We start from the raw sequence: 25,166 nt of genomic DNA on the forward strand, positions 1-25,166 counted from the left end.
GTCACCCTCAGATTTTTGCACCCCAGGACTGGAGGGGGCTGGTAATGACCACCCTTCCCTGGTCCAGCTGAGGGACCCTTGTGGAAGCAGCCCTTTTGCTTTTGCTCAAGCTGGACTTTTTAAATAAAAAAAGTGGAATTTGAATCCCAAAACAAAACAAAGCAAAACCAAAAAACAATGTTTTAAAGCTTCAGTTAGAAGTATTATGGTCCACCCTAAATGATTTTCATCAACTAATATTTCATGAGTAGATATTATAGGCAGTTACACAATGTGATGCCATGTTATATAAAACAAGGTTTTTTTAGTTTTAGTTTTTTCTTATCAAAATAATATTTATTCATTATAAAAAACTGGAAGGTAGAGGAAGCTACAAACAGGGCAAATACATATAATTTTGTCAGCCAGGGGTATATTTCCTTCTAGTCTTTTTAAAAATAATGTTTACTGGGGCGCCTGGCTGGCTCAGTGGGTAGAGCATGCAACGCTTGATCTTGGGGTTGTGAGTTCAAGCCCCACATTGGACATAGAGCTTACATTTAAAAAAAAAAAAAGTAGGGACGCCTGGGTGGCTCAGTCGTTAAGCGTCTGCCTTCGGCTCAGGTCATGATCCCAGGGTCCTGGGATCGAGCCCCGCATTGGGCTCCCTGCTCTGTGGGAAGCCTGCTTCTCCCTCTCCACTCCCCCTGCTTGTGTTCCCTCTCTCGCTGTGTCTCTCTGTCAAATAAATAAATAAAATATTTTAAAAAAATAAAAATAAAATAAATAAAATAAAAAATTAAAAAAAGTAAAATAATGTTTACTTTACAGAGTTGAGGTCATAATAATATGGAACTTTGCACCTTGCTTTCTAAATTAACATAGCATAAACATTTCCTCAAAAATTCTTCATAAACCAGAAAATCTTCCATTGTATGAGGCCATGGGTTTACACATAAGCATAACGCTCAGCGGCACTGTGTGGCAGTGAAGATCAGGTTTGGTCAGGCACTTACTAGCTGTCTGACCTTTGACAATAATAATAATTAATAATAATAATAACAGCTGTGAGGAAAAGAGTTCTTAAACTCTTTAAGAGTGCTCTCCTTAGAAAAGCCTGTTTATCATATTGGCCCTTGGCTGGCATCTGGGAACTCACATTTCTGGAGAGTTCCCACCACTCCCTAAATGTTCAGAGTGGCTCTCTTTACCTACATTGGTGGCGCAAACAATACAGTTTATGCCGAACACCTGCTTTCTTCCTAGGAGTCTGGAAGCTTGGTACCTGCCAGGCATAGGGTGCCCACATGACCAGTCCCACATCCAAACCCTGAGCACTGGGTCTCTAAGGAGCTTCCCTGGTTGATAACATTTCACACGTGCTGTCACTACTTGTTGCTGGAGAAATTAGCATGATTCCTGCATGGACAAGTCTTAGAAGCTTGTGCCTGGTTTCCTACGGACATCACCCCACGCACCTTTTCCCTTTGCTGATTATATATTCACGCACAATTTATTTTTAATGAAAATATGCTACATATACTATTCTGTAACTTGGGTTTTTTACTTCACAAGTTGCACATCTTTCCATGTCGATATATATGGATCGATCGTTCATCTTAATAGCTTGTCCATGTAATTTTTAACAACCTAATAACTCCAAACATTAACCTTTTTCCTCTCAAAAGTTAATTTCACTTTTATAGTTTCAATAATTCAAGATTAATCTGATGATTAACATACTTACAGGATGCTTGAGTGTGCAAAGCTCATACAAGACACAGCCAAGAGACCAAATATCCCTAGGGAAGATAAGAGTTCACATGCCAAGAAATATCCATAATTCTCAATTAAAGCCTTTATCCTTACAGTGCCTTATATTTGTGTATCTTGACAATTTTATAGGTTGACCAGTTTTTTACAAATGCTTTCAGATAGATTTTCAATTCTTAGTCCTACTAAGGTGAGAGGTCAAATCGAAACAGTGCATAGTTTGTCAGAATCGGAGCAGAGAAAAGGTATGCCAACTTTGCTACAATCTGAGGGCTCAGTATTTACCTCAGCTTCATGTGCTCAGAGGAAATATGTGTCTATATGGAATTCTGAGCAATCTGGAGGAAGCTGGGGGACTCAAACACAGATTGGTTTTGATTCAAAGGGTAAAATTTGGTTGATTTAGGAAGGTATATTCTACTCAAGGCTACTGACAGAACCAAAGTTCTACTAAGTGATGACATAGTATCTGGCCCTCAATAAACTTGAAAATTGTGCTTGCAATAGATGACTAGAGACTTGCTCTTTAGTACTTAGCATTTATATGTGATTAGTTTAGTATGGAGTTACCTTACAGAAAAAGCATCATTAAATCTAAAACACCAAAGAAAATACAGTGAGAAGTGAAACAGTCAAAACAAGGATTTGGTAAATCGAGGAAAATGGTTCCACTGTTTAGCAACACTTCCTCTGAGTGTGCCCAGGAGGAGCAGAGGGAGACATCCTGAAGGCTTGAGGAAATGAAGAGTGATTACAGAATAGGTAGGAAACAACTTCCAACTGCTTTCTAGTGTTTTTCTAAGAGTTCCTAGGCTCACGGACCACTTCCCACGACCACACAGAATTTTATCTTCACCAGGTCTTCCCTGGGCCCACATCCTCCCCTGTTCCAGAGTGCCCCCTATAGCCAGCCAGTGTGGTCCCGCAGAGAGTACAACCACCGCGGGCTGGGTGGAACCTTTTCTGAGTCTTCTAGGGCCCTGCCCTGCGTGTGGTGGGGGCTGCGTTGAACCAGGGACCTGTTTCCTGCTCTACAGCAGCTACCCAGCTGATTATTGCTAAGATCTTCCAATTATCGAAAGCACCAAATCAGCGTATTTAAATGTTGACTCCAATTTTTTACAAAGCAGTACAGAACAATGCTGCTGACCCAGGGTGCTTCTCTGGACAGTCTCACCTTCCACCCAGGCTCCACTAGCTGCATTCCTGCTCAACTGGAGGCCAAATCCCTACTTGGTATTACAGGCTATTCAAAAAAAAAAAGCCTGTTTTTCTATTATGCAGAGAAGTATCTACTATTCTTTCTAGAAATCTCTACCATCTGGGCTCTGCCCTCACTTATCTCTTGCAAAGTCAAACAGCCAAATATCCCTTGAGTATTTTCCAAAACAAAGGGAAAATTAACTCCCTGAAGGAACTCAGTCTTCCTGCTAAACCAACTAGTTCCTCCGGCAGCCGACTTTGAAAAGTGAATTTTTTTTCTGCTTCTCCTTACCTGGAAGTAAAAACTACCTCATGTTCACCTTTTACTCTTATGCATATTAGTATTATTCCGCCAGGGTAGGCTCTGGTATCCCACACACAAAACTAGTTGGGTTTTAAAGCTGGAAATACCTTAACAACCGCCTTGCCAACACTCTCTTTGTTACAGCTAGGGAAACTGAGGCCCACAGTGGTCAACCAGCAGGGTCGAGATGGCGGCAGGGCCAAGACTAGGGCTCGCGCTCCTAACCCAGCACCCCCGCTGCCTTCTCTCTGACCCAGCCACAACACTTCCCTGTGTGAGGCTAAACGGTGTTCAGAAGGTATGACAATCAAAACAGATGCACGTCACAGAGACTGAAATTTCCAGTGCTAGTCTTTTTATCACTTGTATCTTCAAATGAAATGTCTTTCTTCTAAATACATTCTAAAGCTTCAGGGGACACTGAAGTGGTTGGAGACAGTCGCTGCGATCCCCTTTTCACACGTGAAGAAAATACGAAATTATGAAAGTACCATGAGAAAGAGAGAATCCACCCGCTTTACTGAGACTTTCACACCAGTTGTCAGCAACTCACGTTTTATTGTTGTAGGGCTTATTCTGACAAATCTCTGGGGACAGGTAGTATGGTGTTCCAACACAAGTTCTAGCAAGTTCCATGGAACTAGGAAGTTATGTTAGATAATAAAATAATATGGTTTGTTACTGGAGTAAGAAAAGGCTTAAGACACGGACATGCAAGAAGAAAGTATAAAAATGGATAACACAAAATTTGATGAATGTACATCTTAAAATAAAGCCAACACATTACATATTAATAACAGAGTAATAAAATAAGTTGATTTTTAAACTTATAATTCACCAGCCCAAAATCTACACGTAAAAAATATTTATGGCTAAAGGCGTCACAAAGAAATACAATTGTTACATTACAAAACTCTTAGATGTGGAAAGAGTTCCCCCTTTCCAATTACCAAAGTAATGCAGTCCCATGACTTAAAATTTGGAAAATATGGAAGTGAATAAAGAAGAAAAAAATTACCCAGAATCTTACTATCCCGAAACAGCTATTATTAAAATTTGGATATATTTCCTTCTTGTCTTTTTTTCATGCATATTTTTCATATAGGTGTGATCACAGAGTATTTAAAATTCAGAATTCCAGGGGCGCCTGGGTGGCTCAGTTGGTTAAGCGACTGCCTTCGGCTCAGGTCATGATCCTGGAGTCCCGGGATCGAGTCCCACATCGGGCTCCCTGCTCGGCGGAGAGTCTACTTCTCCCTCTGACCCTCCCCCCCTCATGCTCTCTCTCTCATTCTCTCTCTCTCTCTCTCAAATAAATAAAATCTTTAAAAAAATAAAATAAAATTCAGAATTCCATTTTTGTCTTAATATAACAAAGTTTGTTCTCACATTATCAAGAAGTCTTCAAAATCATAAATGTGAGTGGCTACATAATACTCAGGTACATGCTTGTGCCAAGCTTTATAAAATTTACCCATGTCCCAATTATTAGGCATTTAAATTATTCCATATATCAAACTATTCCTTTAGAACAAATAGAACATTAAAAAAATCTCTTGACGTTTACTACCACCAAATTGTCTTCCAAAACAGTTGCATCAATATATCCCCCAGAGCATGTGTGAATTTGCCTGTTTCACTCAATTCTCACTAGCTTTATGCATATTCAGTCACATCTCATTTGATAACCTTATATCACACTATACAACATTTCTATTATACCAAGATTTATCTTGAAAATTTTAATCTTAGGCAAAATATCATCTGAATGAATGATGCATTTATAGAAATAGTTCTCGGGGCGCCTGGGTGGCTCAGTTGTTAAGCGTCTGCCTTCGGCTCAGGTCATGATCCCAGGGTCCTGGGATCGAGCCCCGCATCGGGCTCCCTGCTCAGCGGGAAGCCTGCTTCTCCCTCTCCCACTCCCCCTGCTTGTGTTCCCTCTCTCGCTGTGTCTCTCTCTGTCAAATAAATAAATAAAATCTTTAAAAAAAAAAAGAAATAGTTCTCTAAAACTATCTGGAAACCAAACTTTTAATATCTTAATTCATGATACCTAAAAATACATATTTTGGCTGTTATGAATCAAAGAAAAATGATTTTTAAAAGTACTTACTTGTTCAGAACTCTTGCTATACCAAAGTCCCCAAGCTTTGCAACCATTCCGTTCTTGCTAAGAAAAATGTTCTATAAATGGAGAAAATGCTATGTTGTTGGAGATATTTCAAGAAAACAAAAGATCAGTTCTGTCTGGATCTTCTCTCTGAGCTGTTACCTGCGCTTTTATGTCTCTGTGTAAGATCTTCCTGTCATGAATATATTTTAGTCCTAGAGAAATCTGTACAAACCAACTCAGAATCTGTGGAGGGAACATAAAACAAAGCCAGTCAGTAGTCTGGTGGTCATTGAAATGTCTTCATGAAAAGATGCGAAAAGAGAGAAATAACATATTTATGTGTATGTATTTATATGAATGAAATTACTAGACATACCATCTTATCACATGATTCTCTTTTTATAGAAAAAAAATGAAGGTGCAAAAAGGAAATCTAAATGTGCTGGTATCAAAGGGAACTATGCACACAGAGAGAAAGGTAAGTAGAAGCAGGGGAGAGAGGGAGGCAGCTCATGATTTTTTTTTTTCTTAACACTAGTTTGCTAACTGCATCAGGATAGCAGATAAGCAGCATTTCCTGATAACCCTGGTGCCATCGGTGTTTCCTTTTCCATGGAAGGAGGGTGCCAAGGCAGAGAGGGAAAGAGGAAGAAGCAGAGAATCTGTGTGGTTATTAAAATTTTCAATGAAATACCAATATATGTGTATATGATATAAAAACAGATATTACACTTTTAAACTTTTTGAAACTTAATTTCATTTCTTAGTCATGATTTTATTTTATCGAAGCTGGCCACGAGCCTCTTTTTAAAAAATGTGTTCTATGCCTATAAAGACTTCCTTAAACTATTCCAAAATGTCATTGGTTCTTTGTCTGCCGGATGCCACAGTAAAAGGAGAAGAAAAGCAAAAATAGCCATACTCCAGATGCTAAGATTCAGTTGTAATTTTAGTTCTTTTCCAACAAAGGGAAATGTAATTCAAAATTTTGTGGATAAAAGTGTTTTTATTAAATGTGGCAAAATAATCCATAGAGGGGAAGAAAGGAGGGTTTCTACAAATACTGAATTAAATATATAATGTAAAGGAGCAGAGGAAGGATGGTTGATTAAATTTACAAAGTTTAAAGATACCGATTCTTGAATCATATGTACATTCAAACTATTCCATTTTAGCTCCAGGAGGAAATGATAGAGGCATGTGGTCCTTAAACAGTAAAATAGGACACAGAAACAAATGGCCGAAAGAAAGATGGCGGGTCATTCCCATGCACTGCTCCAGGCAGTGGCCTGCCCCACCTGTCACACAAGCCCCATTTGGATTCCCTTCCACACACACATTCCTGCTGTCTCCCTCATGAGCACAGCTCCCAAGAGGGTTCCAAAGGAAGCTCAGAGGATGGAAGAAAAATGTGTTTGTGCAAAGAGAGAATGGGAATCGAGGCTATTACTCTTGGCCTTTCTCTCTTCTCTCTTCATAATCAATGAAACCAAATAGCCGTTGTCACAAAGAGCTTCCATGCTCCCTAGCAAAGTGGGATAGCTATTTTAAAACAGCGTACTAAGTGGTAAAAGGAAGAAGAGTGAAGCTATAAATGTGTCACACTTAAAATGGCTGAGGAGCATCCATATTCACATTTTTGTAGCCATGAAGATTGATCTCAAGGGCATCCTACAGGAGATTGTCCAAAAATACAGCACTATCGTTTCTCAAAGTTCACTCTCAAAAAGAGATTCAATTTCAGCTCAATTGCAAACATGTTCTGGACTAAATCTATCAAGAATATTTATCCACTGTTTTATGGTTTGAATTTCTTTAACAGAAATCATGCTGTATATAAACATGGCCTACTACTTATGGCATTATAAATTTAATTCCCCCTAATATAAATTAAAAGGCAAATTGGAGGTGTTTTTTGTTTTGTTTTGTTTTTTTAAGATTTTATTTATTTATTTGACAGAGAGAGAGAGAGCGCAGGAGAGGGAACACAAGCAGGGGGAGTGGGAGAAGGAGAAGCAGGCTTCCCGCGGAGCAGGGAGCCCGATGCGGGGCTCGATCCCAGGACCCTGGGATCATGACCTGAGCTGAAGGCAGATGCTTAACGACTGAGCCACCCAGGCGCCCCCAAATTGGAGGTGTTTTTACCTGATCTTCTCTAAATAACACTCCCCGTTGTCTATGGATCCTTCTCATGAGATCTCCTCCGTCACAGTACTCCATCACAATAAACAACCTGTTGTTCTCTATAAGAAAAGGCATCATTACCTTTCATGTTCTCAAAAGTGGAGAATATACAGAAAAATGCAGTATACAACAGTTAAAAAGGTTGGCTGCAGAATCATGATGGACTGGATTCTCAGCCCACTTCGCCACTTAACATTCTTAGCTCTGTGACTCTGGGCAAGTTATTTAAATTTCTCTGTGCCTCATTATCTCATCTGTAAGGTGGAGATAACAATATAGAAACTCCTCTAAGGACTGTTGGGAAGATTAAACGGGTTAATCCATGTCAGATGCTCAGAACAATGTCTGCATATAATGAGAGTTCTGTAAATGTTAACAATGATTATTAACACATTCCTGCTAGAGATGAGAAATCTGCTGTAAAATAGCAGCCATGAATCTTAACCAAAACCCCAGGGAGAATTAATGGACCTTTGACCTTGGGTGTAAACTTTTATTTATATGGCACTTACTAAACTATGTTGCGGAGCACAATAGACACTCTTCTAAACTAACCTCGGACTGACCTACTTTCTAGAGTCATTACCATTACTGCTGCCCACTCAGGGTTACCCTGGTAACTACTAGACTCTCTAGCATGCTCAGGTACCTCTGTTCCCACAAATTCTCACCAAGATCACTGTGTTCATCCCCAAATCTGTTTAAGCCAATTATACTTGTTACTGTCATTATTGCATGAACTGATGAAAAATGAATGGAAGACAGAGAGATGATTATTTCTACAAAACCTATGTTGACTACTGTGGAGAACTCAGTAAAAGGGAGTAGTTTTATACTTTAAATAATAATAATAATAATAATAAAAGGGGGGGGGCGCCTGGGTGGCTCAGTTGGTTAAGCGACTGCCTTCGGCTCAGGTCATGATCCTGGAGTCCCTGGATCGAGTCCCGCATCGGGCTCCCTGCTCGGCAGGGAGCCTGCTTCTCCCTCTGACCCTACCCCCTCTCATGTGCTCTCTCTCTCTCTCTCATTCTCTCTGGCTCAAATAAATAAATAAAATCTTAAAAAAAAAAAAAAAATAATAATAATAATAATAATAATAAAAGGGGGGGTCTTTGACCTAAATGTTGGATAAAGAAGTCGAAAATAACTGAGAAAGCTTTAAAAAGACTGTGCACCCAGACTATCTGTAAATTCTGACTCCACTCTAAAGAAAAGAAATTGGAAACCAGAAATGAGGGGAGTAGTCTACATAGGAAGGAATATTCAGAACTCTATTCAACACGCTCATCATCAAAGATGAGTCTTTGGTCTTATATCAAAAGTTTGGCAAATGACTGTGCATTTATAGACAAAAAAATATGTGTGTATGATTTCCTGCTTAACCAGCTCTTTCCCGGAAGCAGCCAACCACCAGCTGGGCTCCTGCTAGGAAGGGCTCCTACTCAGTTGTTCGTTTCTCCCACTCCTTTGTGGGTTCCCTGCAGACAGAGCCCACACTTTGTTCTTTTGTCTTCCCTGCACCTGGCACAGTAGCTGCCACATGGAAGGGGCTTCTTAAAGGGTGGTTAAGTGGTGATTAACATAACATAATAAAATAAAAAAAATTTAAAAATTTTTAAAAAATCTAAGGAGCACACACAAAAAATGGCACAAAATCAGGCTTTAAAGCAAGTATTAATCTTCCTCGTGTTTTGCCCAGTAGTTATGGAGCATCCACTAAATTTCAGCATCTCTTGCCAAATAGCTATCATTTGCTCCCTCTCTCTTTCAAGGAGCCTAAACCAGCTACCGAGTGTCTGTGAGCATCCTGACAGCGTCTGCCCTTAGTTGCCTCTAAGTCACAAACTCAGGGATCCTCTGACACAACACTTCAATTCCCACCTCCTTAAAGGGGACAGATCCATTCATTCATCAACAGACCGTTATTGAGGACGTGCCAAGGAATGAGGTGCTGGGAATATAGAGCAAATATATTGATATTGATATTTGCTCTATATTTGTTCCTTGGAATTAGCATGTAATGGTGCATCTTCAAACCAATGACCCCCTGCATGAGGAGGCGACCGTTTAGTTGGGGAGCTGGTCAGCATACATGAGAAGAGTCTGTGCCTTGGAGGGCAACGAGGACAAGAGACAGTGAAGGACAGACTTGGCGAGTCCAGGAAGGTTTTAAGAAGGTGTTTCCGGACACGCCCTAATTATCTAGGGGGTCAATTATCTTCAGGAATGTATGAGTTTTAGGAGAACTGCTATTTCTCATAGCTCAGTCCTTGAGAGGGTCACTTTGGCGATGAAGGAAGGGCAGTGGCAAAACCACGGGACAGGCAAAATCAGAAAACTAAGGAGAAAAGTTTCCATTTTACTTCCTTGCCACCAACCTCCAACTCACTCAGCCTTACACTGGCTTTCCATGAAAGAAGTTAATTGCCTGCTTCAGGATTAATCATGGCTGAGCCATCTAGAAGAAACTATTTGGGTCAGTTATGCATCATTTGGTTCTAAATATGCATTCCCCCCCTCTACTAGCCACTGTTAATTTCATATTTAATGGGGTTAGAACTGTCTGGAAAGATCATTTATGTTATCAAATTTTCCATCTGTTTAAGAAAAGTAAAGCACTGTGGTGGGGGGGGGAGAGGTATAAGAAACAATTATTGTCCTCATGGCCTCCAATCTCATTGATGGAAATAAAGGCTATACACTAGCATTATAATAAAGCGTATTACGTGCCACACGAGTAAGAGTTTGGAGAGTCTCAGAGCAGAGGTGAGACAGGTCCCTTTCCGTTAAGGGACAGATCTGTGTTCAGTCTTAAAGCACGTATAATATTTGGAAATGCAGAAAGGAGGAAAAGGACGCTCTAAAAAGGAAGTGCAAGACACATTGTAGGGCAGCAACTTCTGGACCTGTAAAGCTCACGGGTCATTGACCTTTCCAAATTATTGAGGGGCACTCATGGTAGGAACTAACATTAAGCAACCTTTCTATTGTCAAATTCCAACGTGTAAAAAACAACTACTGTAATTCATTCATTCTAAACTGCGCTTCTTAAAAAATCTTATAAACATTGGCATCTTCCAATCGATTGCTGTGGGCCCAGCAGTCTTGATGTTATTACTGCCTGCATGATTTTTAGAACCCCTTAACCAATTTAATTTGCTTGTAGTTTCCTTTTTACGTATGCACAAGAGTAACAGAAAGTAAATACCTCTTAAAAAGCTCTTTTAATACATAGAAAATAAAAATTGGGATAAGGAAGAGCACTGTGTTATAGTTAAATTGGCAGTATTGTTCCTTGGAATTAGCACGTAATGGTGCATCTTAAAACCAATGGCCTCTAGATTTGATGAAATATGATCCACTACCACCATCATTCCATAAAATAAAAGCATTTTAGCACCCCAAATCAAGGAGGGACACAGAATCAGCATCAAGAATAAAAGCATCTCCTGCTCTTCTCCCTTGCCCATTGCACTCAACTCACACGGACGTCTCACAGAGGGCTCTGTGCCAGGTGTGAGGTTCTACCCTACTTACAAGCCTCTGACTTTTTCATGGATGCTGGGACATGCGACTCCTGGGCCAGTGGCAAAGGGCTTTATTCCTCTTGGCAAAAGCAGGTGTCAGAGCTTCACGTTAGCACTCGTTCCACGGAGGACATGCGCACCTGCCGTGGGCGACGTGGCAGGAGAGGAACACTGAGCCTGAGGAAGCTGCTGCTTTCTAGTGAGCAGTGCATAGGCCAGCTCTGCCTTGGGGGAGACGTCTCATCCTTCAGCGTCGCTCACTACAAACGCAGTCAGGAGATACAGCCTGGGTAGACAACGGTCAGGGCAAAGCCCTCCTGGCACGTTCGGCAGAAATGTGCAGAGATGCTCAGGGCCCATAGCAGATTGCCTTTCCCAAGAGCCTCCGGGCCGGTCCTTTAACCCACCAGGCCTGCTCTTGCCCTCATGCCATTGCAGTGGCTGCTCCCCTGGCCGAGAAAGCTCTTCTGCAGAGTTGAGAGTGGCTCTTCAAGTCTTTGCTCAAATGACCGCTCTGTCTTAGTTTCCGCACTCCTGCCTCACCCTATTTTATGTTGCCACAGCATTAATCACCTCCTAACATACTATATAATATGCTTATTAGTTATGTTTACATTTATTGTCTGTCTCTCCCCACCTTTCCCCTTAGCCTGCAGACTCCGTAGTCTGTAGCAGGCAGACTTCTAAGATGGCCCCCGCGCACACACCCCGTGGGCTCCCGCCCCCGGAGTTTGGGTGGAACCTGTAAATAGGAGGGGCTATCACTCCCATGACGATGTCATGCATACAGCAGAGGGGATTTTGCTGTTATCACTGAAGTCAGTTGATTAATAGAAAAGGAGATTTTAATGGGGGGGGGAGGGGCGGTGCTTGACCTAATCATAGGAGCTATCCAGATCTAGGTCTAGAGGTCAGAGACAGAGGAAGTGAGAGATTGCAAGTGGGAGAAGACTTACTGAAGGAGCCACATGGCAGGAACGGGCAGTTGGCCCATAACCACCCCCAGTGAACAGCCAGCAAGAAAGCAGACACCTCAGTCCTATGATTGTAGTGGATGAACTCTGCCAACAACATGAGTAAGCACGGCAGAGCACTCTGAGCCCCCGAGGAGAGAGCAGACCCAGCTGTGGGACCCTGAGCAGAGAATCCCCCACGCCACACCCAGACTTGTGATCTAGAGGGGTCAGGAGAAGATAAATGGGTGTTGGTTCAAGCCACTGAATTTGTGGTCGTTTGTTATGCCGCAGCAGACAACAGTGTGGGGAGGGATTCTGGCCTACTGTGTTCACTGATGAAACCCAGAACACACCTAGCATGTAAGAGGTACTTGATAAATATTTACTGAAGGAATTTAAGTGGAATTAATCTAGCTTTAGGAAAATCTCACTACACTCCCTTGTTGTTCCTACACTGCTTCAAACTTTAAAAAATTTCATGCTTTCTATAGGCAAACATTTACTGAACTAGAGCCACGGTTCTTCTGTTCAGAGACAAGCTGTTGAGGGTAAACAAAGGCTTTATCTTGATAAGCTCCAGGTTTCAAGTCCCAAAAACCTGCCAGGCAAAGCCAGAGGCGTGCCCATAGCTCTGGCCTTCCTAAACACAGGGGCACTCTACTCCAAAAACAAAAAATAAAGCTGTTCTAAGAAAGTTTAAGCTTACAATATAAACACACTTGGTGGAGGTCATTTCTACCGTCCAAATGACCTCTAATTTTATAACAGCACCAGTGTCAATGGTCCTCAAATGTCTATTTTGCATAAAGACATATTCTACTCTGTGGAAGTGGTCCAGTCCATGTACTCACTCAGCCAATGTGTATTAAGCACCTACTCTGTGCTGGATGCTGAGGATCAAGTGGTGACAAAAGAATTCATTAGGTTTGCTATCTTAATGGGACTATCTTAAACCAATTCAGACTTGCATATGTAAACAGACACACGCACACAAAAGGGCGGAGGGGCTATGCACGGTCAGTAAAGGGTGCCATGACTGGAACTGTGATCTCGAGAAGGCCTGAGCATGAGTAGGTGTTAGCCAGACAGAGGGAGTCACAGTAAGAACCCAAAGAATGAGGAAAAGAAAGATCGTCTTCTGGCTTTGTTAGGAATCAAATAGGAACGGAGGGCACTTTATTCAGTGGCTGCCCCTTAGAAGTTGTTCAAAACAACTCAACTCCCTGCTCACATGTACTGCTCCAGTCCCAGGAAGACCACACAAGAGCCCTGAGAACTCCTTTAAAATACCCAGCAGTTGAAGAGGGCCATACAGAGAACTGCTCTGAATGCAGTCGTTTTAGTTTGTAAGAAACCGAGTGCCCTACATGGTGTAAAAGCTCAAAAAATAGTGGCTATGTATATTTATTTCCTAATTTGTACACCCCTGAGGGCGCTGGAAGACATCTAGGTAACATTCCTGCTCCATTAACTACGTTCCACCTGTGAATCCAAGCACCCTGCCCAGGGCTGGGGGCTGGGATGGGGATGCTCCACGGTGAGCTGCGGGCAGACACAGCCCTGTCACAGCCTGATACGCACCTGACGTACAGTAGACGTGTTATTGTCTGTCTCTCCCCCTAGAATGTAAGCTCCATGAGGACAGGAACTTTTGCCTGTTTTGCTCACTGTTCTATTCCTGGCGCCTAGAACAAGGCCTGGCATATAGTGAGCGCTCAGTAACAGTTTGTTAAGTGAATAAATGGTCTCTCACCAATGCTCCTTTCATGTTTTGTTTTGTATTTTTACCTTGGAGCCAGGTGGTAGATGAAGGCAGAAGAGATGTTGTATTCGGGCATCCACAGGAAGGGAACCGCTTCCTTACAGTTTCTCCCCTGTAGTGTGGCTGTTTGCTTGCCCGTGGTGCGGGCTGTTTGCTGCCCTTCTCTAACAGGATTGCACGGCCCCCCTGTTGCCCCAGCACAGGCAAGAACTCTCAAAGGCAGAGTATACCCTCCCTGTCACCACGTTATCAGGGTTGACTGCGTGACTGCTTAGCCGACAGGAACAGGAGCTCAGAAGGAAAGTGAAAAACAGGCCACATCCTAGCAGGGCTCCAAGAGTGATCGTGTGGCAGGCTCTGTGTCTTGTCCCTTGCTCTCGCTCAGGAGAAGAGCATGCTCCTTATCTGGGCTGCTCCATCACCTGGACCCCAGACTTAAGACCCCACCCACTCACAGCCAATGTGTAATGTGAGAAATAGATGTGGATTCCTGGAGGCCACAATTTAGGAGTTCTTACCGTAGCAAGATTAATATACCAGCCATTAACTACTGATGCAGCAAGAATTAAGGAGAGGAGGGAAAACTTAATCAAACTTAAGGAAGTTGTCTACAGAAACTTTACTAGAGAAGAAATAAAGACAGTGTCTCAAATTACGATTTAAGTAAATGGGAAAATGAGTCCATTTACAAAAAATGAATTTGTGCACAGTTCTCAGGAATGTATCTTTTATAGATGTCTATGTGCCTACACTTTATTATTAAAGCACTTGAAGAATATTAGAAAGTCAAACCTTGAAATGAACTGAAGAATGTTACAATGTTGGGATGCTTCATCTTGGCCAGAAGAATTACCTCTTTCTCTGAAGCTTCTTTTTCTTGGATGGGCATCTAAATTACATTAAGAGACAGAGTAGTCTGTAAAGATAACTTGTTTTCAAGAACATGCTTTCTGCTCACTATCATCTAAAATTCTCCAGGATTTCACTGGCTTCTAATGACACTTCTGAAACTGATCTTTCAATGGCAGGAGATGACATTCATAGAATTAGCAGCGTGACCTATATCGAATCAATGGTTTGTCGGTGACAATCGTAAACAAGAAAATAAATATTTCTGGTGCAGGTATGCTGTAGTAAAGGTTCAGTTGCATTGGTGGTGCTGGGTTAATTACTTAGGCATCTGGAGGAAACTTATTTTAATATTTATCTCTCAGCAGCAAAGAAATTCTTTATAGAAATGCAATGTTCCTGCAGCAATCACTGCTGAGAATTAACAAATGATATTTTTTTTTAAAAGTCATACATCACATCAACCAGAACGGTAAATTCTGTAGTGAGATTACTACATTTTTCATTTTCAAATAAAAATGGTCTCTTGTGACTTCATTTTAGATTTGATGCATTTTCTTATTATTCGATAGATCATCTATTGACGGTATTTTTCAATCGTTTTGGTGCCATGGCAATGGCCACACTTCACTCCCACGTCTTCTTCCTCGTTCTTGACACTTCGCTGTTGCTTGACTGGTCATCCACACTCTGACCCCTGGCCTGGCTGCCCCACCTTTCCAGCCCCTGCAGGTCACCTGTTCCTCTCCACTGCTCCCTCTGTAATGTTCTTCAACACTGGCCCACACACAATGTGTGAGTTCCCAAATTTCTCATCCTCACTGAGAGTTAAGCATTTTTTAAACATTAACGTTCTCAAGCCCAGCTTTACTGCCTCCTACCTATGAATCCTTCCATAAATCATTTAAATCTCAGCTTCTGTCTCTTCCACCCCAATTTAAATTTAAAAACAGCTGCTACATGTGAGTTTCAAAACACAAGCAACTGAATTACTCCTACCAGATTGACAGACTTGGCTACTCAACTTCTTTAATTTTAACTACTGTTTTTCAAAAGAATGTCATACACCAAACCAAAAGGCAAATGTAGGTAGGTGACTGTATTTTTATAGTTAGGTAAAAATACTGGCAATAAATGTGACAAATATTTCTGTATTTATAATATATAAGGAATTCTGGCAAATTAACAAGAAAAAAAAATGGCAAATCTGCCAATAGAAATATGGCAAAATACACAAATGGGCAACTCCCAAAAAAGAAAAGAAACAAAAATGACTGATAAACAGAAAAAATATCCAAACTCACTCAATAATCTATAGAACAAAGACTAAAACAAAATTTGATATAATGCTTCATCTATGACATAGGCAAAGACAAGAAGAATGTTAATACCAAGGGTTCCCCAAAGAGCAGCAAACCGGCACTCATATACTTCTGCTGTAGGTATATAAATTTTGGAGGGAAGGCAATTTTACGACATGTACTAAGAAACTTTAAAAATTCTCCTGTTTTTGGCTTGTTATTTCTTCTAGAAATTTATCCAAAGAAAATAATCAGAAATGTGCCCGAGCATTCTATATAAAAACCTTCATTACCATGTTTTTAGTTTTTTAGTTACTGTCATAATACACACTTGTGATCTTAAAAAATATTTGAAGCCAGACAGAAGTGAACAAGATGATAGTGAAACTTCCCCTTGTCCTCCCCACCCATTCCATGAATTCCTCTTCCTTAGGAATAATTGCTGTTAATTGCTAAATGTTTTTATTTAATGCACACATAGGTAAACATGTGTACATAGTTTGTTTAATGAAAATGACTTAGGGGCGCCTAGATATCTCTCTCAGTCAGTTAAGCATCGGACTCTTGGTTTCGGCTCTGGTCATGATCTTGTGGTTATGGGATTGAGCCCTGCATCACGCTCTGCACTCAGCGTAGAGTCTGCTTCAGATTTTCTCTCCCTCTCCCTCCTGCTCTCTCTCTCTCAAATAAATAAATGAAATCTTTAAAAAATGACTTACGGGGCACCTGGGTGGCTCAGTCATTAAGCATCTGCCTTGGGCTCAGGTCATGATCCCAGGGTCCTGGGATCAAGCCCCGCATCGGGCTCCCTGCTCGTCGGAAAGCCTGCTTCTCCCTCTCCCACTCCCCCTGCTTGTGTTCCCTCTCTACCTGCGTCTCTGTCAAATAAATAAATAAAATCTTTAAAAAAATAAAAAATAAAAAAATCACTTATATTCTACATATTACATGATATTTAATCATACCTAAAAAATTTAACATAAATGTCTGAAAATACAAAAAGAATTAAATCATGGTGTTTTTAACCTGATGTCATATTATGCAGTCATCAAAAATCAAGGGAGCCAATGTGTCATAGCAGAAGGAGCAGAGGAAGAGTGAGAAGAATCTGTTGGCTACTGGGCATCGTTGAGCAAATCACTTAACATCTTCAAACCTCAGCTCTTTTACCTATGAACCCATGAGATCTATCTTCAGGACAGTTGCAAGGATTAAATAAGTTGATTATGTAAAGCACGTAGGATGGCAGCAGGTATAATAGGCACCCAGTAAATGGTAAGCATTATCCTTATTATTGGGAACATTTAATATTATTATATGAGAACATTTTTTTAAGTTTCTTTTCTTTTTTTTTTTTTTTTTTAGTAATCTCTACATCCAGTGTGGGGCTTGAACTGATGACCCCAAGATCAAGAGTCACATGCGCTTCCAACTGAGCCAGCCAGGTGCCCCAAAGAGCATTTTATTATATGAAAACACTAAATGACTTGAGAAAATATTCACGACATATTGCTAAGTACAAAAAGCTACTATAGAAGAGTATATCTACCGAGGCACCAATCATTCCAGTATTTATGCATTAAAAATAGCCTGGAGAAAAATTCACCATAATGTTAAAAGAGAGAGGTTATAAGTGATTTTTATTTTCCTCTAAATGGTCTTATTTTCCCCTTCAGTTCTTTTCAAAAATTCCTATAATGAACACTTTTATTTTATAATAAGAAAACATATTCTTGGAGGCAAGAATCAAAAGAATAGGGGTGGCTGTCTGGCTAGCTGCGTCACTAGAGCACTCAACTCTTAATCTCAGGGTTGGGAGTTCAAGCCCCACATTTGGGGGTAGAGCTTACTTAAAAAAAAAAAAAGAAAAGAAAAGAAGCAAAGGAATATGCTTGATAATAGCAGGATGATGAGAGAGAAAATAGTAGCTTTTTGGTACCTGTAAGAAAATAAGCCATTCAAGTTCTGGTGTTTAGAGTTTATGGCATGGAGAGGCATTGGAGATGTGAGGAAATGTAGATTTCTCTAGATAAGAAGTAATGAAAAACTACTTTAGGGTAGAAAGGAAGAAAGAAGCAATACATATTGATACTGGGACACAGGCGTTGCTAGGCAAATTTAATAACATAAAGAGATACGGGAAAGCAAGAAGAACAAGGCCTAACATGACATTCTGCTTAGTGATGGCCTGGAGGCCAGGGTGGTTCATGAGAAAAAGGATGAAAAAAATCAGTGCTGTATTAGAAAAATACGGTTGTCTTTTTATTATCTATACTAAGAATGGGAGAGATGCTATGAAATGAATTAATATATATTCTTATAGAAGATTCACCTCCCAAATAGTTTCTTCTTTCCTTAGAATTAATATGGTGTTATAATTCCTAAGTATGTACCAGCTTAACAACAGAGGTATAAGGCCTGAAAGTATCTAGCCTTTGAATTATTTATCCAATAAAAATGTATTGAATACCTACTGGTGCAAAGCATTATTAGGTGCTGTGTGGAATACCAAGATGAATAAGGTATTCATTCTGCGTGCATAGAACACACAGTTTAATAAGGGGGAGAAGGCACACACCCACACACAAAAAAACCCAGCCAAAGCATATCAAGGTAGAAGGCATTCAGTACCATAGCAGCAGGACAGATAAAAAGCTATCGAGTTTACAGAGAGAGAGAGAGAGTACGTCAAGTGGGAAGGTCCTGGAAGGTCTCCGGGAGCTCAGCCAGAAGCAAGTGGGATCTTGATGCTTAGAGACGGGCAGGCAAAGACCTTCTTGAAAGAAAGAGCCCCACGGGCAAGCACAGGGGCTGCTGGGCTGCAAAGGACACATACGTGGAGGGGGAGTGGAAATGGAATTTGGGAAAACAAACCAGAGAGAGTGTGAAAACTAATCTGAAGAGTGAAACAATATAAAAGTACAGGGCAAAAATGACTCACAATCCCACATTCCACCTACATAAGAACATTCTAGTACATCTTCCTTGTATGTATATGAATATATATGCATGGGTATCTATATACCCCTAGAGAGAGAATACATATTTTTACAAAGAGTGCCTCGTTCTACGCATACTGTTTTCTCAATTAGCAGAAGCCGTGACATTTCTCAGGTCAATACTTCACCTGCAACATGATTTCTAAGAGCCGCTTCATTCTTTATAAATTAAGTAACCAATCCCCTACTGTTGGACATTTAAGTTGCTTTCTGACTGTACGTCTCTGGGTATTTCCTTGGAATAAACTTCCATAAGTAAACCCTGGGATGTGTACTTTTTTCCTTGTCTTTTTCAAAATGAAGATAGCTTTTCCTGTCTATACAAATAATACAATTCAGGGGCGCCTGGTTGGCTCAGTCAGTTAAGCATCTGCCTTCAGTTCAGGTCATGATCTCAGGGTCTTGGGATCGAGCCCCACGTCGGGCTCCCTGCTCAGTGGGAGCCTGCTTCTCTCTCTCCCTCTGATCTCTCTCGCTTTCACTCTCTCAAATAAATAAATAAAAATGTAAAAAAAATAATATAATTAATAATTTAAAAACAATATATGCTCCATATTAAGATTCTGAGAAATGCAGAGAGGAGTGGTGGAAGTGAAATCCTATCACTCAGCAATAATCACTGTTAGTGTGCATGTATGTGTGTGTACTGTTAATATTACACACACATACATATACACACATAACTTTTTGTGGCCTGATTTTTTTTTTCATCTTTACAACATACTGTGGACCTGTAATACAAACAGGGCATGGATCCTTCCAAGGTTTTGATACGTACTGATGAATTCCCTTCAGAGTGATACCGATTTACCTTCCCATCAGCAGAGGAAGAGAGTGCCCACTTCCTCCAGTTTTATATTCTTTCTAATCCTTCCCAAATGTATAAGCAAAAGTGACATTTATTGATTTATATATCTTAGTTTACTAATGAGTTTGAAGTTTTTGTATGATGACTTCTTCAGTTACGGGTTTTTTTTTCTTTTATACATTTATAAAAGGCTAGCACCTCTTTTGTCAATACGTGCAAATGTTTTTGGCATTCTGTCAACTTCCTTTTTATTTATTCATGGTGTCTTTTGTCATTCAGAAGTTCTAGGATTTTATGTAGTCAAAGATGGCAATGCATCTGGTCATCTTTTCCTTGACGACTTCTGTCCCAGTGAAGGTCTGAGGACACAAATGGAGCATTATCAGAATTTTGCTACACAAAAGCTGGAGTCTCGGCAAAGCTCCTGAAGCAGCCCAGGGCATTGACAAAAGGAATAAAACAAACTCAGAGGAGAGAAGGAGTCAACAGTACGTAGCAAGTAATTGGACGTGGAGGGAGAAAAGAACTCACCGATGACCCCATGGTTTTGAGCCTGGATATCACAAGGACACTAATGTCACAAACACAGTGTGGCACGGAGCAGATAAAATGCAGAACTGGGGGCTGGAAGGGACCAGGGCTGGAGAGAGAGTTGTAAGAGTGGTCTGTTCACTGGTGAAGACAGTAGTGAGGCGACTGCCCAGAGAAAGAGAAGAGAGTCGGCAAAGAACAGATGGTGGGGGATATAAACAGGGTGAGAGGAGACAGGCCTGAGAAAGAGGAGCCAGATATTTTGAGAATCACAATCCCACATTCCACCTACATAAGAACAATCTAGTACATCTTCCTTGTATGCATGTGAATATATATGCATGGGTATCTATATACCCCTAGAGAGAGAATACATATTTTTACAAAGAGTGCCTTGTTCTACGCATACTGTTTTCTCAATTAGCAGAAGCCATGACATTTCTCAGGTCAATACTTCACCTGCAACATGATTTCTAAGAGCCAGTTCATTTTTTATAAATTAAGTAACCAATCCCCTACTGTTGGACATTTAAGTTGCTTTCTGACTATACATCTCTGGGTATTTCCTTGGAATAAAGGAGAGCAAGCAGAATAATATCGTGGGAGGAAGGAGAGCAAGCAGAATAATATCGTGGAAGGACGGAGAGCGAGCAGAATAATGTCGTGGAAGGAAGCTCTGACAGGCCACTAGAATAAGAGGACACTCGCAGAAGTATGCCATGGAGCCATGAAGAGGGACCTATACTGGTAAATAAAGCATTCTCCCTGAAGCTAATCATCTACACCTGAGCTTTAATGTAAGTTTGAGCAGTACTTTTGCTTTCCTTTGCAACTTTAAAAAATTGTGGTAAAATATATAGAACATAAAATATGTACCATTTTAACCGTCTTTAAATGTACAATTCGGGGGCATTAAGTACACTCACACCGTGCAACTTGTCAAGTCCATTTTTGCACACACTTTGGGGTGTTTTTGTGTTTTTTTAACTAAAGAGTTTTTTTTTCAAGATTTTTATTTTAAGTAATCTCTACACTCAATGTGGGGCTCGAACTTATAACCCTGAGATCAACAGTCACATGCTCTACCAACTGAGCGACTGAGCCAGCCAGGTGCCCCATTTGCACACGTTTTGTATGGCACATTTTCTGCTACTCTCATTTATAAATCCTCCAGAGGACAACCAACAAGACTTTCCTTAAAATTAATTCTAGCATGCGATGGAGATTGTTGTCCCAATACAGTATCACTAGAGGGGGTGACACAAACACTTGACCGAGAAGAATTCAGAAATGATTCCTTTTCAATGAAATATACTTAATCACTCTCCAAAATCGTTCGACTAGCAAAAGGCTTTGTTTTCCTCCATTCATTTGATGCATTCAGTAAATGTTTGGAGCCCCTATCATGTGCCAGGCACTGTCCTTCATGCTGAAGAAGACAGATAATAAGCACATGAAGAAAAAAGTGAGCAGAGTAATTCCAGATCATTATAAATGTTATTCAGAAAAGAAGCCAGGGCAGTGTAATAAGGAGTGATTGAGGGTGGGACAGGGATGATTTGGGGAAGGCCTCTTTGTGGAGAGGACCTGATGAAGGAGATGCAGTCAGAAAAAGAGCACCAGCCTATGGCAAAATAGAAAAGTTGAGCGATAGAGGAGGGCAAACCTCACAGGCCTTGCAGGCCACCCTGAAGACTGCCACAGGAACCAGTGATATAATCTTATTCTTTTCTTCTTTCTTTTTGTCCTTTCCTTTCCTTTTCTTTTTTCTAGTAAAATACTGGTTGCTCTTCGGACAACAGACTTAGGAGTGTGAGCAAACCAAGGTCAACTGAGGCTTTTTTTTTTTTTAGGATTTTATTTATTTGAGAGAGAGAGTGAGCAAGATAGGGACAGAGCACAGGCCAGGGGGAGGGGCAGAGGGAGAGGGAGAAGCAGGCTTCCCGCTGAGCAGGGAGCCTGATGCAGGGCTGGATCCCGATCATGACATGAGCCGAAGGCAGACGCTTAACCAATTGAGCCACCCAGGCACCCCTAGTCAACTGAGGCTCATATCATAAAAACAAACAAGCCAAAAAATGAGTTTCTTTTTCATACTGAATTTTAAAAGCCAGCTGAATATATTACTGAAAATGAACAGGAATGTGAACTTCTTCACTTTACCTTCGCAAAATCGATCTCTTTTATAACACAGTGCTTGCTATCTGATTTCCCTTTAGCCAAGAATGCTTTCCCGAAGGCACCTTCCCCAATGGCCTTGATCAGATCGTAATTATCCATGGTGTCAATGCGTGGTGGTTCCTGAAATCAGAGCACTGAAATTTTATCACACACTTTTCATAAACGTGAACAAAGTCACACAATTGATCACTACAATGTAAAGGAACTCCTTTTGCTAAAACCTTCCTACCAACCTCACCAAGACAGAGTCAAATAACTTTCCTTGGGGCCACAGGCGACAACCGAAATGAAACGTTGCTTCTTGGTGGAATCTGAGCTCAGACTCAGCTTTGATACACTGTAATGTTGTGATCCTGAGGAAGTCACTTAATCCCTCAAAACCTCACTTTCCTAATTTCTAAAATGGAAATAACAATCCCTGGTTTTGCAAGATTGTTCTGAGAATCTAAGATACAACACCCCGGGCTTGGCTCCTCGGTAACGCTGGAAATGTCCTTAACGCTAGTGCAGTTTCACAGTTCAGTCCTTCTCAACGGGGACGTGCTGCCCCCTAGGGGACATTTTGGGAATTTGTGGAGGTTTTTCTGTTTCCTGCAGAGATGGAGAAGCACTGTGGCATAGAAGTGGTGGGGGTCTGGGATACTAATGTCCTGCGATGCGAGGGGCCGTCCCGAAAATAAAGGACGATCCCGCGGCCCTACAACCTTAGCAAGTCCTCACACGCATTCATGTGCGTGGAAAAGTCCATTTATAACGATCTGCATCTAGAACCAAGCTCCATTTTACACGTAAATACAGAATATTTTTTGCACAGTTTTACTGAACATCGAATTTTCGAGGAATGCAACTGCGTGTAAATCAAGGCTTGATTGTACTTTGTTGTGTTTGGAACATTACCAAGACCGGTTTGGAAAATCACGCCCCCGCTGGCTGAGCTGCTCTGGGTCGGTAGCCGAGACGTAACAGTGGGCGGCCGTCAAGGTCAGGTGCCTCCCTGCCCAGGCTCGGGCACTAGGCAACTTCACTACTTCTTCAACTGTGGTCGTACCAAGCATTCGCAGACTGAAATGCAAACTATTATAAACCGTTTCCTTGCATTTCCTCTTTATACCACAATTAGGGCATCATGCCCACTTTTAAAAAACTTGCGCGAGCAGGCCGGTCAGGTTTTCGATAATTTGCGTCAGGGTAGGAAAGAGGACAACTGGGTGGCATGGAGCTGGGAACCAGCTCCGCTGCCAGAGGAGGCCGGGGACACCCGAGGACGGGGTTTTGAGGGAGGAGGCTGCGGAACTGGAACTCGAGGACTCCAGCCCGCGAACTGAGGGACGGCGACCCTCCCGCCCCGGCGGCACCAGGGGGTGGAAGCCCCCAGCTCTCGGGACAAGCTTTCTCCCGTAGGGGCGCTCCGGGAGGCGGCCGCCGGCTGGGCTGCAAGATTGCGCGCGGGCCGGAGCTCGGCGTGCCGCGCGTCGCCACGGAGACCGACGCCGCGCAGGACTTCGGGCAGTTCCCCTGCAGCCTCCGTCTATCCGCCGGGGCTTCCGTCCCTTTCCCCGCGGCTCCCGGAGCCCCGGGGGCAGCTCGGGGTAAGGATCCCGGGCGGCCCGCCCGCAGCATACCTGTTGAGCCGGCTCCGCGGGGCGGGAAGCGTCCCGGGGAGAATCTGGGTTCCCGGGGCCGCGGTGCTTCCGGGCGGCGGGGGCGGAGCCGGGCGGGGGGCGGGGGGGGGGGAGCGGGCGGGGCGCTAGCTGCGAGAGGATTGGTCTGCACGATCCACCTCGAAGAGCGGTCCGAGGCCAGGGAGTTTGGAGCCCCGGCCGCGCCACCTTCTGCGGTCTTAGGTCGGAACTCCTGTGCCCATCACTCCACAAGCACACCGTTCTTCGTTCTCGTACATGGCGTACCAGGGGCTTTGCATACATTTCTTTGCAACAACCCAGCAAGGTAGTGGTCACCGTTTTCCAAACGAGCTAAATTGAGACGGGGAGAGTTTTTCGTGCAAGGTCTCAAATACTATCAGGAGATGGACAGACGCTGTTTGGTCTACACTTGGCGGCCTTACAAAACTGGCCGCCGCCCAGTGGCCTGCAAACAGGCTCCCCTCCCGCCCCTCCCATTCACCATTCGCGATGGACACCAAGCTGCTGTCTAAAACGTTTCATTACATGTCTAAGTTGAAAAGGATGTAATTTTCAGCAATTACACTGATACAAGTAAAACATATCCAAAGTAATCTAAAAACCACGGCAATTTGAAACCAACCATCATTCTCTTTTTAAGTAAGCTCTTTTAAGAATCGCAAAGTTTACATCATACCTTTCTCTCCTTGAACTCCTTCCTATCCCTATAGGTAATGTTTTTCTGCCTCAAAGTTTTATTGATCACCCTATCATATAAATGGAAATTAATTTATATTTCCTGATCATAGGCTTTCATTCTTGATTGAATTATTAACATTACTAGTAGGTACAGAATTGGTAAAAAATAAAATTAATCGCATTGATAATCATTAAACATAAAAAGTAAAACTGTATTGGAAATTCATCACTTAAAGATGTCAATGGGCTTTTCCCCCCCTCCCATTAGTATCCACTCGATGAATGCTCACTTTTTGCTGGAATAGACAAGGTTCAACAATGATTCTCTTTGCTTTTTTTCTCCTTTTTTTTTTCTTTCTCTTTCTTTCT

At 41.9% G+C, this 25,166-nt stretch overlaps 1 protein-coding gene across 1 annotated transcript in view; it reads right to left on the reverse strand.

Moving 5' to 3' along the window:
* Nucleotides 1-22,575, reverse strand: part of NEK5 (NIMA related kinase 5) — a 54,529-nt gene extending 31,954 nt beyond the window's left edge. Inside the window, exons 1-7 of the mRNA XM_021678200.2 lie at nucleotides 22,459-22,575; nucleotides 14,600-14,696; nucleotides 7,521-7,618; nucleotides 5,535-5,618; nucleotides 5,376-5,446; nucleotides 3,813-3,899; nucleotides 1,727-1,781 (exon numbers count right to left, since the gene is read on the reverse strand). Coding sequence (XP_021533875.2) covers nucleotides 1,727-1,781; nucleotides 3,813-3,899; nucleotides 5,376-5,446; nucleotides 5,535-5,618; nucleotides 7,521-7,618; nucleotides 14,600-14,696; nucleotides 22,459-22,575 — 609 coding nt within the window. The remainder of the gene's footprint in view (nucleotides 1-1,726; nucleotides 1,782-3,812; nucleotides 3,900-5,375; nucleotides 5,447-5,534; nucleotides 5,619-7,520; nucleotides 7,619-14,599; nucleotides 14,697-22,458) is intronic.
* Nucleotides 22,576-25,166: the final 2,591 nt, after the last annotated feature.

Source organism: Neomonachus schauinslandi, chromosome 3 (assembly GCF_002201575.2).
Source record: "Neomonachus schauinslandi chromosome 3, ASM220157v2, whole genome shotgun sequence".
Classification (NCBI taxonomy): Eukaryota; Metazoa; Chordata; class Mammalia; order Carnivora; family Phocidae; genus Neomonachus; species Neomonachus schauinslandi.